The 15,402-nt window shown below is 39.5% G+C and overlaps 1 protein-coding gene across 1 annotated transcript; it reads right to left on the reverse strand.

The window, feature by feature from the left end:
• Positions 1–6,418: 6,418 nt before the first annotated feature.
• chmp1a (charged multivesicular body protein 1A) lies at positions 6,419–15,156 on the reverse strand. The gene is made up of 7 exons (XM_005928398.3): positions 15,013–15,156; positions 13,650–13,669; positions 13,474–13,551; positions 10,700–10,846; positions 10,425–10,553; positions 10,077–10,270; positions 6,419–7,896 (listed from the first exon to the last, which is right to left on the reverse strand). Exons 1-7 carry the CDS (start codon positions 15,017–15,019, stop codon positions 7,875–7,877), a joined length of 597 nt encoding a protein of 198 aa, XP_005928460.1. The 5' UTR covers positions 15,020–15,156; the 3' UTR covers positions 6,419–7,874.
• Positions 15,157–15,402: the final 246 nt, after the last annotated feature.

Below are 15,402 nucleotides of genomic sequence, written 5' to 3' on the forward strand. Positions count from 1 at the left end.
ATTCAGACCAAAACAGCTGACCTGCTGGTATCTGTATTCAGGTAACCGGATCCTCCAGTCAAATCAAATTAAGAAAACATCTTGAAATCCAGGTATTAATATTAACAACTTATGATGGAAGCAATCATACAAATATTCTATATTATTTAATTCACACATTATTGATGTATTTATTGAACTCAATCATGCTTTTCAGCAATCAAGGTAGTAAATATAATGTATCAGGCCTTTTAGTACAAGCTTCTTTTATTATCGTCATATCATATCAAATTTATTTGTATAGCACATTTAAAGACCTAAGTACACCAAAGTGCTTTCCAGTAAAACCATGATACAGATAAAATCTGAATATAAAATATAAATTACAGATATAAAATAATTACATAATATAAATGCAGAGCCAGATAAAAACCACACTAATTAGCCTTAAATGCCAGATTAAACAAGAACGTTTTTAAACGTGATTTAAAAGATTGGATAGAATCTGATGCGCGAATGTCAAGAGGAAGATTATTCCATAATTTGGGTGCGGCAGTGGCAAAGGCACGGTCTCCTCTGGTGTTCAGCCGAGCAGTTGACCCGATGATCTTAGAGCTCTCTTAGGGCTACACAGACAGAGGAGATCCGCTAAGTAATCGAGGGCCATATTATTTAGGATTTTATAAGTCAACAATAAGAAATTTAAAATCAATTCGATTATTAAGAAGAAACTTCTCCCATTCCGCATTTTAAGTAATTGGCTTGTGGCAAAAAAGGACTACAAAGAGTTGAAAAACAGAGTGCAGTGACAAAAAAATAGATGCGACGTATCTACAAATGCATGAAAAAGAAACAAAGAGACACAAAGCAACTCATGAGGTGCAAAATGTCTACAAAGAAAAGACAAAACACTCCCAAAAATATCCATGACACATAAAACAGCTTCAAAGCAATAAAAAATGAAAATGGATACAAAAAAGGACTACAAAGGGATGCAAAATGACTAAATAGGCACAAAATAACAAAAAAATTTTGCTAAACAATTATAAAATTACCAAAACTGGTCAAAAACAGCGGAATTATAATAAACAACCACAAAGGGATGCAAAATGACATACAAAACATTAAAGAAAGAGATACAAAAAGACTACTAAAGGCATTTAATTTGATTGCAAATATGCACAAAATGTATTAAAAAGATACAAACGGCAGATACAAATAATGAAGAAAATCTGCTATCTCTCTTTGAACTATGGTTCCTGGCGTAGGAAGTCTGTGCTGCTGAGGTCCGTGTCACAATCCCCCGTGTTGAGATGGGACAATGCTTTTGCATACTTTAATGCACTAAAATTAAAAAATTGTTGAAAAGTGGAATACATTCTGTTGTTTGCCATTCGAGCAGAAGGTTTAGTTGCTGCCCAGTTCACCATGAGGTTTACTGGAAGAAAAAAAAACTGACCAAAACAGTGACATTTCACACGTCAACGCCTCTCTTATTTTTTTCATAAGAAGGGAATCATGCTGAAGTGCCCCACTCCCCTGTAATGCTCTTAGTTTACTGTAAACCTTTGATCGGCCTGGGTCTAATCCAAACTAACAATAAAGGGCGATTCTTCTATTCTAAACTTTCACCCAGAGTTTCATTCAAGGCTGCCTCCTCACCTTTATTCCAGGAGTATATTGTGACAGTGATCAATTATGCTCATTCAAACCTGCTGTCAAACAGGTTAGTGCTTATTTGTCCTACACATACGGCAGAAACCTGACACGGGCGCACATTGCAGGACTCTGGCATGAAAGAGGAAATCCCTGCTGTCGACATAACCCTGCCTGCATGTCTTTTTATAGTAACCGGCTTCTGCTGGGACTCACTCACATATTTAAAAGCCATTTTCAATTCATAACCTCCAGTTTTGCTTCCCTGTGGAAGGTGAGCAATGTCACCACAGGCTCATCTCTCTCTCACTGTGGTCAAGTCACTTCTGGGAGGGCTTGCTCATCATCTATTGTGTTTTCATGAGCTGTGCGTCCTCCTTCTGTCACCACGGCTAAGTCAAGGCTTCCAAAAAAAGAAAAGGCGGGGGAGTCCTCAGCAGAACACGCGGCGTACGCCCAGACAACCTGCTGGGGTGATCACCGTGGCCTACACTTTGACATTTCATGGAGTGACAGCCTGTTTGTTGTAGAGCTGCCAGGCACGCACATTTCCTGCCTGGCATTTGTGCCGCTCCCCCGAGCTGTCTAATTATTTATCCATGGTATGATCACTTACCTCATTACTTTATTTCACAAACACAGAGAAGGAGACAGCCAGGGAGAGAAGGAGGAAATAAAGGAAGAGGAATTGAAAAACGCCACCCATCTTTACTCTTCAGAGGGAAATTGCATTTTCTGTTCCTGATGTGGTTTCATCGGTTTACCCAGAGAGCCTGTATTTGCACAGTGTATGAATATTCATAAAGCCACTGTCGTGATCTGCCTTGTGCTGCAAATTAGATCACAAGCAGCCATGATGACTAATCGAAAAGCATTGTCCTGAAAGGCCAAATTTGCACCAGGCAACACAACAGTAATCCTACTACGAGCAACATACTGCCAGCAGAAGTTACAGCACTCTAATTTTGCTTTTCAAGCCTTTAATGCACACAGGCCTAAATATTGGACATCAAGGTAACTGTATAAAAGTATAAAGCATAAAGTACACTCTCTTTCTTTTACATATCAGGACATTAAAAAAGATCATCTGGAAAAATGTGGATGTTCATTTTAGGTTTAAGGTTTTACTGTTTCCTCTTTTATTTAAGGTATATAATAATAATTTTATACATTCTTATAACATTGAGCCTGTATTTCTCTTGCTTGGGCTATTGGTATTATAATAACACAGTATATTCTTCTTCTGTGACAAACACACACAAACACCAACCAACACTATGGCATGCAGTTTGACTTCCAGTGCCTACATGCCTGTCCTCTATTTACTGGCTTTACATTGTTTTATTGTCACCAGATAATTGTAATTGTCTTTCCATCGTTGTAGCTCAGTGTACAGAGTGTACAGTACAAAGTGTACAGTGCTTTACACTCCAACTGTTTGACTGAACCCATCCTTAAGGTACTCTCAGAGCACTTAATGTAGATGTACTTGATTGGATTTCACATTGCTCAGATTTGATAACCTCTGGTTGGTAAATGCCTGGATAAGGCTGTCTGACTATAAACTCTCATTTAACCCAGTTAAAACAGCATCTTCGAGTGTTGAGGTTGCTGCAGAATTTACAGCCTGATATCATTTACATGTTATCATATCCGTTACAGGTGATGTTTTACTGCGCTGCTCTGTTACTTCATCTCTTTAACAATAACGCTTTTGTGTCAGTTGGTTTATCAACATCTGAAGCTGTCTGTCCCATTAACATCACGAACTTGTTCTTATGCTAGCAGAACAGTTCTCCTAAGGTAACCTCAATGCAAAAAGCATGTAAAGTGCGAAGAAATGATTGGATGCTGAGCATGAAGTACAAGTTACATTCAGTATTTTGACCTACGGCAGGCAGAGAGGTACAACAAAAATGAACTTTAACATGAGGTTTCCTGCAATAGTGATAGAAAGAGGTTTTCTCTGTATGTAAAATACCAGCACTTTGTCTAAGTGAAATGCAGCCATTATTCATTTTCCTAGCAGCAAGTAACCATTTGCTGTTATTACGGAGGGGTAATGCATCCTTAGCAGAGAATGAAGTCACCTTCCTCTGTGATGTTTTAGTCCCAGTTTTCTCTCCTTTTAGCTTTGGTGGACATTCTAAGTACCTCCCCACTGTTATGAACTAAGAGAGTCACCTCCTGCACTGTATATTCAGAACCCATAGAGGTCAGTTGGAGGTGAGCTATCAGATTTTCATCCAAAGAAGTAGACGTGTCCTTTGGCTAATAAGTTTCAATCTGGCTTTTCTAAGGTGTCCTTTGGTGGTTAGGCTGCACACACACTGTCCTTTCAAACTCATCATTTTTCTCTGTGCAAGGTTACTTGATGGTTATCAAGTAGAGGACAACGGGGTAAGGTGATCCACCACCAGTCTCTAGATAATCATACATGTTATTTGAACCTAATTTAATAGTTGTAGTATTTTGTAGTGCCTAAAAGTACTTTTTAATACCTAAAATTAATCAAGTTGTTTGTATTGCCTAAACAAATCCAAGCAGTTTTGGGTATCTAAAGCTAATCAATTACTTTTTAAAGTAAAGTGAAAATCAAGTAAAGACAGAAACAACTGGGAAAAAGCAGCCAGTATGTTGCAGGACAGCTGGTGCATAAAGCCAATGGTATCAAAGGAAACCGTGAGGGCAGAGGTGGGATACAAGAAAAATAGATACATCAAATCGAGGACTGAGATCCCACTCGAGTGCATCTTTGAACATCATGAATGGCGACTTCAAAAGAAGAAAGCCTCAGTGTGACCGTGTAGGTTCTCAGTCATCCAGGTCATGGTAATCTAAGGAGCTTGCAAAGAAAAGCAGTGGAGACTGTCAGAAAACGACTACAGCAAAACAGCTGCTTAGAAAACAGAACCAGCTTTACTCCCGATCCCATTTGCCCACTGTTGGACCTCTGCCTTAACACCATATATTTTAAGGGTCTTATACAGACAAAAACATGTATGTGCCACGGGCCTCCCGGTGTTGCCTATTGTAGCCAACCTTTACATGGAGGAAGTGGAAAGTAAGGCTCTTGAATCTTTCAGCACCCAGCTACTGTCACAGATACATGAATGACACCTGGGTCAAAATCCAAACCCAAGAAGTAGAAACCTTGACCAGGGAGGATACAAAAGGTAATAGTTTGACATTTCTGGACTGTGCTGTGTGCAATGAGGAGAATGGAAACCTCAACACTGAAGTTTATCAGGAGCCCACACACACAGCCCAGTACCTACTGTTTGACCGGGCAGAAAGTGTTCCCGAAAGAGAAAGAAAAGGAACACGCGAATGTAAAGAAAGCTCTTAGTTATCCTAACTGGGCTTTCATCACTGTACAGAAGATCAGACACCAACCAGGGAGAATCAGAATGTGTTAACAGACCTCTCTGCATTGAATCATATCTGTTATTAACCTCTGTCTCTCTTCCACAGCATGTCTTTATCCTGTTGGATAAAGACATGCTGTCGCAGCAGATTGCCGCCCCTCCCTGAGCCTGGTTCTGCCGGAGGTTTCTTCCTGTTAAAAGGGAGTTTTTCCTTCCCACTGTCGCCAAAGTGCTTGCTCATAGGGGGTCATATGATTGTTGGGTTTTTCTCTGTACCTATGAAGCGCTTTTGTTGTGATTTGGCGCTATATAAATAAAATTGAATTCAAACAAAACAACACTGTCATCCTTTATGTAGCAGGTTTATCAGAGAAACTCAGGTGATTCTTCACCAAGCACAACATCCCAGTGTACTGCGGAGCCAACAACAGCTGTACATCTGCACCCAAAGGTCAAAGGTCACTCTTTCAAGGATGCCAATGCTCACATTTTGGACCAAGAAGACAAATGTTTGAAAGAGGAACGAAAGAAGCCATCTATGTGCATTGTGAACGACCATCTTTGAACAGAGGGCGGGGCTTACAACATAAACGGTCTGCCATCTATAATCCCGTTTTAAGATCCCTTCCCAGAGGCCTTAACGCCCACTCACGACTTGCCTCAGTTGAGCTTTATAGGTCACAGGGTGAGGCAAAATCTCACAATGGTTTCACACGAAACCTCTGCTGCTAATGACCAACACCCTTTTTCACACCTTGGCTCACGATCAATAATAGGTCAACAATCCTCAAACGGGACAACTCCCACTTGTGTTTAAATACCTAGGATTGTATTTGATCAATTTGATCCTAGAACTTAAAAAGCTTCTCAGATGACAGGTGAAACGTCCTCCAGAAACTTAAACGAGTTCAGTCGCTTTTCTTTCCAAGCTCCTTAAATCCTCAGTGCCTTGTGAAAAGGTTTTCACACATCTCACTAGAAATTCATGATTTTTGCTTCATTACAGACTAGGCATGCTCATGATTTTGGAATAATTTTCTTTAAGTTAAAAATAAATATATGAAAACATATCTTCTTTATTTTTTTAAACCGCAGACACCACATAAAAGAGGGACATAGCTGCCGTTTCACTGTTGGTTTTTACACGTCGGCACGCAGCAAACCTTTATCAGTGGCTGCGTTTGGAAGAGAAGACTTGAGTAATGCTGACATCATGCCCTCATCACTACAGTTCCCAATTTTGCAGTTTGGTGCGCTGACACAGAATGATAAACATTTTCACAATCAACTTTGAGGTTCAAAGTATGTCCCTCGATAAGCAGGCAGATGAGTAAAGTTTGTGCAGTGGAAAGAAACCTCTGACCTTCATGCTAACGCATCACCACAAATGAAAAAACAACAAGCATGGGTCGGCGTAATAGGGTATGACTTTATTTTCACAAGATAAATATACAAAACAAAAGTGCTGCAGAGTATGAGGAACCAGAGTATAAATAAACCCTCCTGTTAAAATGGAGAAGAAACTGAAAACATTATACCGAGGGTGACGCTGCTCTGTTATAGGTGGAGGTCTGGCTTCTTCCAGTTCGCCCGCGTGATGTCTACACTCAAAGAAGGAAACACCAAAACAAGCCAAAGCCCGCAACAAGTCAACGCTGAGCTACGAGCGTTCAAAACAAAAAACGGGAAGCAGTCTCCTGATATCTTGTTAACACATTCTGACGCTGTTGTACATTTTATTTTAAAACGGCTCCTAATCTAAACCCTCCTCCAGTTCATTTCCTGCGTAACCAAAAAGCAAATGTGTGGTTTGCAAGGCAAATTAGGAGTTCATCACATCCCTGCACATCTGATGTGACTACTATCCTGAAACCATTCAGGGTGGAACGGAGACAGATGGGGGACGATCGTGTTATTTTGAAACACAGAAGCGTACGAAAATATCTCAATGCCACTAAAAATCAAAAGCTCAGCCTTAAAAACCACAAAAGAGATCTGGCTACAGAGACGCAGATAATAAATGTAAACCTGAGGCCCTGCTGTTCACAGACAGCGTAGAAGTTGGCTGGAACAGGACAAAAGAATCTCAGGCTCTGCTGGCAGGAAGAGCAACGGAAAATTCCTCTCTCGCCTTCTAAACAACAGACTGTCCATCAGGCACTGGCGGGGAAGCACCTATGCAAGCATCTGCATTCCAAATAAGGCGTTCAAAGCAAAAAAAGTCTGAATACAGGCATGAGAAACAATCCAAAATAAATCCTGAATAAAAATAAAATAGGAAAATATCACCCTGAAACAAAGATTGTCCTTTGTTATTTGCAGTGTTACACAAATGAAGATTGGAAAATCTGACAAAGGAAGGAGTTCAGTGGGGTAGTGTTTCCAAAGTCTATTGTCAACTGATATTTCCTTTCCTATCACTTCCAAAGAATTTAAACCCTTTCTGACCCCCACCCAACCCCCATATAATCAATACAACTACTCTTTAAAACTCATCATTTTGTAAAAGGTGTTTTTGTTTTTTTTATAAATCTTCAACCTGAAAGCCCGTGATTCGACAAAGGGGATGAAAAGGGGAAGGAAGAAGGGTGAAGGTAAAATGAGATTCCAGCGGGGAATAACAGAGGAAGATGGATCGAAAAGGGAAGGTGAGCCAGAGAGAGACGCCCGTGCCTTCTCAGGTGCTGCTTCTTCTGCTGTGTGTTTGTGTGTACTTATTTATAGAGCAGACGGGGGAAGGTTGGTAAATCAATAGGCTCATTAAGTCCTCCCAGTAGGAACAGTTCAATAGAAACACACACAGCTCTCGTTGTCGCCATCTTTGAAGTTGTCTGTTTCCACGCAGCCCCGTCGCCTCTCCTGCAGCAGCTTTTAGTTCCGTAGAGCCGCCAACCTGGAAGAAAAATATGAGGAAAGTTAAAGGTCTTTGTAACATATAGAAGCCTTAAAAACATGTTTCCCTGTCAGTGTTTCAGCGCTCGCACCATTGACAGGGAAAAACCTACAGATATACTATAAGTAATGCTGGAATGCACAATTATTTTCATTGTGCATTGCAGGTCACTCATTATTTCACCGTGACACCTTTAAATATCATTTCTGCTTGGCAAACGTTTCCCAGCATACTTTTTTTATCATATCCAGTCAGAAAGTTCTGAGACTTCTGCTGTGAACAAACAGAGAGTGAAACAATTCGCTGCGTCCAACAGGTGCCTGCAGTAACTCGTGTAACCACCGCCAGGTGTGCTTTTATGATTTGCACAGTACAGCATGGAGGAAGGTTCTGGGTGTGAACTGACCCGTCAGTTGAGGCCTCTCTGTGTGGAGATGATGATGTTCAGGTCACAGGATCCTGAATATTAAAGTGAATGGCTGTGCGTGCAATGTGATGGGCTGGTGGGCAATGCAGAACTGGATAAGTGGTTAAAATAATGGTTGCATACAAAAATAAATATTGACCAGGAATAAAACATGAGAAGTTACACACTTGTAAAGAAATGATAAAGATTGTGTTTTTATTATTACAGTTTCATCTTCTCATTGTTATGTTCGTGTGCCGTTCCTTGTTTATGAAGTGGTGTGACAAAGTTTGTCCAAAAGAGCAAAGTGAAGTCATTTGATTCCAGCACTAGCAGGAAATTAATCTAACATCAGAAAACATTTTCTTTAAAATTGACCTTAAATTTCTTAGAACATCAAACCTAACGTTGTGTTAAAGCTGATAAAATGAGCGTTAGCACTTGTAAAAGACTTAATTTTTTTTTTCAGAAACAATTACTTGGATGATACCACAATCAAACATTAAATCAACTCTCACTAACAAGATGCACAAACAGTGTTTCATCCTGGCTACACGTTTTCCTGCCAGAAACCTGTCGCTCACAGGACGACAACAACACCTTTATATGTTTATAACACCTACTTAATGCCTGGCTGGTGTGTGAAACTATTCCTGTTGTGTCCTAATCATGCTGTCTCGGAATAACCTGATGTCAGGTACAAGGACTGCCACAACAGCACGCAGAGAAATCATTTAAACTCAAGTCAACAAATTATTTTATGCAGCGTTTACTGGGCTGGGAGATACAGTTAACTCCTATACAAAAAGAAAAAGATGCAATCTAAAAGGTTGAAGCGATGTTGAATTGCTTGCTCTGTTCAACTACTGGTCACTTTTGGTTCATTTAATAGAAAAATCTGCTTGTTTTTTTACTTTTCAGCCCACATTATCGCCCATCTGCAGACCTACAGTAATGACTAAGTAACTAACTAGTACTAAAAACAAGGAGACAACAATTTGCTACACTTGGAAGCTTTAAAGCAGAATTCCATTTTCTTTCAAAAGCTGATTTGATTATTCTGATGAGTCATATCTGAACTGAACATACTGTGCCTTTCTTGTTCTCTCATGACTTTGCAACCGCAACAGCAGTGTTCAGTGTGGGGGCAGGGACTTGAGGAGTAATCTGATTTCCTGATCTCGTGCTCTGTTGTAAACACAGAAGCGCGGGATTGTGTGTAACTTGTTAAGTTTTTGCCAGAGTATGAAAACCAGGTGAGGAGGGGGAGGATTCAGTGAGTAAGGGAAACGTGGAGGACACTTTGAAGTTTCTTCTTATCAGAAGTTATAACACAGCTGCAGGGGCTGAAATAAGACACATGTAATGTCTTTTTTAAATTTACGCCAGACTCAAACAGGTGTTGCACAGCTCCATACCCAGCTCCTGCACAAATATGGTTCTAATTTGTTGTATAATGCTACGATTTGTTCCAGACGCATCAGGTGTGTGGGTTAATGGGAGGATGCATGGGTTAGGAGAAACTGGCAGGCCAGCTACCTGTCTGCAGATGACTGACACCATTTTGTCACAGAATATAAAAAGAGCTAAAATGGTGCTATCACAGTGCAGAGGAAATACTGCAAAAAGATATTTGCACCGTGTGTGTTGTTTACATTTAATAAGCAGTCATTGCTGTGGTGTTTTTTGGTATTTAAACAGATAATTGTTTGAGGTTTGTACATAGAGCCATAGCTGCTGGGGACATGTTTAACTTATAGAATCTGGTTCCTACCGTCGAGACAGCTGGTCCTCCTTATCCTGGCTCCGTGAGCTCTCTGCGCCCACTGAGGTAGCCCCGGCAGGCAGCTGGTTGAGCTGGTCCATCACCTCCAGGCCGTTCTGTTCTGCTATTTGGTGGATCAGGTCATCCACCTGCTCCTGAGGCGTGGTCAGCGTCATTGCTGAGCTCATGGAATCCTCCATGACCTGGTGCACAAAAAAAAGAGGTGAGGAGAGAACAAAGGGAATGTGAGGTCAGAGAGTGCAAAGCTGGATTTGACTTATTACATCCTCTAGCGCTACTGTGGAATTTTAAAAAGCATGAAAAAGTGCTCTACAAACAAAGAGTGAAGGCACTCACTGAGGTGTGGACATCGAGGTTCTGGACTTGGCTTTCAAACTTATCCATGACTGCAGAGACCTTCTGGAGATCCATGGAGTTCAGAGCTTTGTCCAGCGCCTTGGTGACCTGACCCATGCTTTTGGTCACCTGTTGGAAAGTAAAGAAAAGGCATTTGTAACATACGTCTCATACACACTTTGTGATATGAAAATAGTTGATTTAGAATCTTTCATTTCAACATAGAAAAATATGTCTTTGATTCAAACTGTTGAGCTGACTGAACACTAACTTACGCCTTTCATGGTAACAGCGGTCTGGACTTTAGAGGCCACGGCATCGACTCGAGACGCCATGCGCAGCCAGTTAAGGCCTTCGTTCTTTTTCCTGATGGCATTCTCTGCGTAAACTCTGGCACATTCCACATTTTTCTGTTGCAAAGCCTGTTGATGAGACAAAGATGCTGTTAACACTTTTCAGCTTCAGAATAATCCTTTGTTTATGTGCACAGACAGGGTGGATACATCCTAGGACTGATACACAGAACATCACTACGTAAATTTTACTGTAGACACTCCACATACAAGCGACAAATGAACTAGAACAATTACAGGAATTACAGCCATAAATGTAACTAAACAATTGTTTACTAAAAATATACTTAGCTTTGCAAGTTTGGCTCAGTGTTAGCACAGCATAGACACTGCAGGTTCAATAATATCAAAGACATAATCAGCAATAACCTTGCATCTTTACTGTGTATTCCTGTGTTCTTCCTCATACACCATAACTAACAACTCAATAAATTAGCATTTGTTTTTCTTTGGAATGTGCTCAATTCACACCAATGTCTGTTAAAAGTCCAAATGTTTATGATGTTACTGTGATCCTGGTTGTATAATTATGAAATGTATAATAAACAGCAACCAGCAATCATCTCTGTTGTGATTAGAGTGACCCAACCTTACACGTGATCCACCTCATTTAAAACACAAATAATTTACAGCAGAAGTTGGCAATAATCATATTTCTTTCAGCAGTGGTAACAGGAAAAAGCAGCAGCATCAAAGAGCAAACTTCCATCTTTCCTCATTTCAAATGCATGTCAGCTTTTCAACAAAGCAAAGCAGGAGGGAAACCTGTCATGACTGAACAGGGAAATATTTCTGACGTGTCAGATAATAAAAGCTCTGTCATGTCAGAACCCCGTTGCTCGAGAATGCGTTTGAATAGCACTTCTGTATTCTCTACAGCAAACATACATTCTAATTGGGACAGACCTGCCCAATACCTAAAACTAGCTGAGCTAGTGTTGTACTGCCACCTGCTGGTTCATGTGTGCCACTCCACGTGTCAGCAGACTGGTAAAATGATCAGCATAACTACACCACGATCACTGAATTGTAAGATTGTGTTTCTGTTTTTTCCAGTTTCAGTTTAATTTCACTGAGTTTTCTTGACTGAGTCGGAGGTTTCTTTTTGTTTGATTGTTATTAGATTAGGGGTGTTGTTAGGGAGTAAAAAGTACTCATTAGGTCAGGTAGTTAGTAGTAGTTAGTAAGTGTTGAATGTTATTTTATTCAGTTCAATATCATTTGTATTTATATTTATTAACTGCATGTATTTACATTGATTAATAATCAGAAGAACCTACAATATGTTTACTTTTTATTTTTTTCCCTTGAGTCTTGTCTTTAGGTCTATAGTTAAACTCACTTCACATTTTCAGTTATTGCTTAGTTTAAGTTTAATAATAATGGCCTCAAAACTGAGTCACAAAATAAAATTACTAATAAATATTTCAAAAAGGTAAAAAAAAAAAAAAAAAAAAAAAAAAAAAAAAGCTTTTTATACTTTCATACTTTTCATTGGACCCTGTCATCACTGTCTGCCAGCTGTTTTACCACCTGAGCAAAAGGCTACGAACTACAGTTCCTTTTGCTGGGTCACCCATCAATCAAAGCAGTTTCACTTAAATTGAACCACTGGAAATGGCAGCAAATAACTAGGTCTCTGTCTTCAGTAATTAGTGAGGATTTCACTTGTGCAGAAATTGATATTAAATTCATTGATTTTGAGTAAGTTCTCACAAACATTGTGGTAAAAATCTAGGAGAGTAACGAGTTTAGAAACACACAAATCAATTCATCTGACACTAAAAGTGACTGATCACATAGTTCTTAACTCACACATTTGATGCAAACACTAACTAAAGCGCTGATTCTTTACCAGAAGATTTTTATTTATTGCATGAAAAGTCGCTGGATATTTGCTGCATGAATAGGCCGCTGTACACAGGTTGCTAAAAAGAGCTTGGTGAGTATTTTCTGGATCATTTGCATTTTTGTTAAGTGCTAATGATGTCCAGTTAAAATAAATTAAAAAAAAAAAATCTCCTCCATGGAGTAGTCTTTCTACTCACTGACTCATCATCTTCCATTTACTACAACACACAGCCACACCCAAAGCTTATTAGCAGACGCTACTGCACAACTGCACAGATCACAAAGCACAAAGCATTACGTCACAAGCATTACCTCATATCATGTCAAAAAAAGAAAGCAGAAAAATGCAGATAGGCTCCCTTAATGTTGATGATAACAGACTGGACGTTTTACATTGCTCACATCTGCTAAACATAAAGCTGATGACGAAGAGATGGTGTTTCTGATTATTGTACTTCAAATCTAACATTAAAACAGGCTCCTGTTTGTTTTGTCTGTGCTATCCAAATTTCCACTTACACTGACATTGTTGTCTGCTGGAAGTCACTTGCTATTGAAAGGGAGAGTTCTTCATCACCACCCTTACCAAGTGGTGCTCACAGGCAATAATCTGACTGCTGGGGTTCTCCCTCTAATACTGTACAGGGTTTACTTTACAATACAATAAAGCACCTTATGATGACTTAGAACTAGTAAACGGATGCCAATAAAAGTAAAGAGCAGACATACAGACATTTCATTTTGTCTGTATTAGAATGATGACATGTGTGGAGCAAGAAAGATGTATACAGTGTACTGTGGGACCGTTTGGCCCTTACGTCACCCCAGCTAATTGGCCTGCTTACCTTCTTGACCTTTGCCTGCTCTTTTTCAGAATCCTTCTCTGCCTTCTTGGCCAGCCTCTCCAGCTGCTTGGAAGTGAACTGTGATCCACAGAGAAAAAATGTGAATACATTAATAAATATCCCACTTTAAGTTATCTGTTGTCTGATATAGGTTTAAGATTTTCACTGGAACATACCTTTAACTGAAAGAGTGTTTCTGTGAAGAGATGGTGAGAGACAGAGTCAGACATTTGGAGTGTATATAACATAAACTGTCACATAGACTATATGGACAAACGTGCTGGGCACCTTACTACACATTACATCTACAGGAGCTGCTTGCCATTGAACCCCATACCATGCAGTTCCCAAAACAGTTTATGTGCTAATGTTAATGCCAGAGGGACACTGGAGATAGTTATTTAGTTAGCAGAGCGTTGACGACTTTTACATCAATGGGCCACAGCCCTCTGCAAACCCATTATTTATGTGGTCTGCCACTGAGTGGTTGTGATTCCTAAACTTCAATTTTACAAAAATACCACTTCAAGCAGATTGTGGAATATCTAAGAGAGAAGAAATTTCACAAACTGGCATTGTGTTAAAGTACGCACTCAAATTCAGTGAGCTATTTAGAACGATCACGTTGGGCAGTTTCTGTCTCTGGCTTAGCACCACAATAGGTATTGTGCTTATCATATATTATATAAATGATCATAAGTTCACATTAAACAAGATCAAAGTTTTTAAATAAGTGTAAGTATATGTCCAGCTACACACTATGAACCAAAAGCTCAGGCTTCATATTGCTTTAATTAAACACTCAAATTCAGGCAGGGTTTTTTTTCCGACCTTTGGATCTGTATGATGTCATCGAGAACAGCCTGCAGTTTTATTTAACCGATGTCACATAATAAATCATAGTAAGTATAGTAAGTATCAAGTATAACAAGTCTACTTTAACAACAATGATAATGTAGAAAACAGCGGACGGTTGTAGATACCGGAAATACATTTATATATTTATTTTAAGTTCATTTTTTCCCAAATCAAGCCAACTGAACCAAATGTCTGAGTTATATTTATATCTGTAAGAACAGGTACATGCATAAATATAAGTTAAAGAAACACATCTTGAGCGTTTAAGCAGGCAAGAGGAAGCTCTTTTGTTTTTGTTTTTTTAAACTTTTATAGCGATGACTTGTATCTAACAGGACCGGGGGAGAACGATGAAATGTGTCTCCGTCTGTCAAAGTTGCTCCAATCAAATTCTGGCTGCTGTATCACATTCCTACTGTAGAAGTCACTGCTAAGAAAAGACTCTGGCACAGCCCAATAAAACCAAAGGCCCATTTAATAATGAGTTCGTAAACTCAGTGGACGTCAAATGTGATAAACGGAAAAACCCCAACAAAAAACAGGTCAGACAGCTAACCCGGCTAACCACACACCCAAGCTAAAGCGCTAATTTTAGCTATCTAAAGTAGTCTGGCGCTTTGGCTAAAATAAAGAACCAAAGGCTACTCAGACAGACAATTCAGAAGTTAACACACGACATACCATCCATGTCCAAGTGAAGATGATACCAGGAGACGACTAAGAAGTTATTTGTAGCGCCTCTACAAGGTAGTCCTGAGTTGTTTTGGTAACACCGTGGATCTTCCTGGTTCAACAGTAGTCACGTGATTCGAATTCTTCTTCTTCTTCTCCTTCCTCGCCCATTCGTCGAAGGTGGCATCTTGCCTCAAGTAAAATGCTGCCACCTATTATCATAACTAGATACAGCAAACTGCATAGCATAGAGCAAAGGTTTTTAGCCACACTTCGTTTCTCTACATTTCTTTTCTGCTTTTTCACTCATTTTCACTTCAGTTCTTGTACCTGAAGATCTTCATATTATATATTTTATATAATATATATAAAAAATATATTAACACTGACCTGTGAGTC

This window comes from Haplochromis burtoni, unplaced genomic scaffold (genome assembly GCF_018398535.1).
Source record: "Haplochromis burtoni strain Fernald_Lab_line unplaced genomic scaffold, NCSU_Asbu1 Contig_112, whole genome shotgun sequence".
NCBI lineage: Eukaryota > Metazoa > Chordata > Actinopteri > Cichliformes > Cichlidae > Haplochromis > Haplochromis burtoni.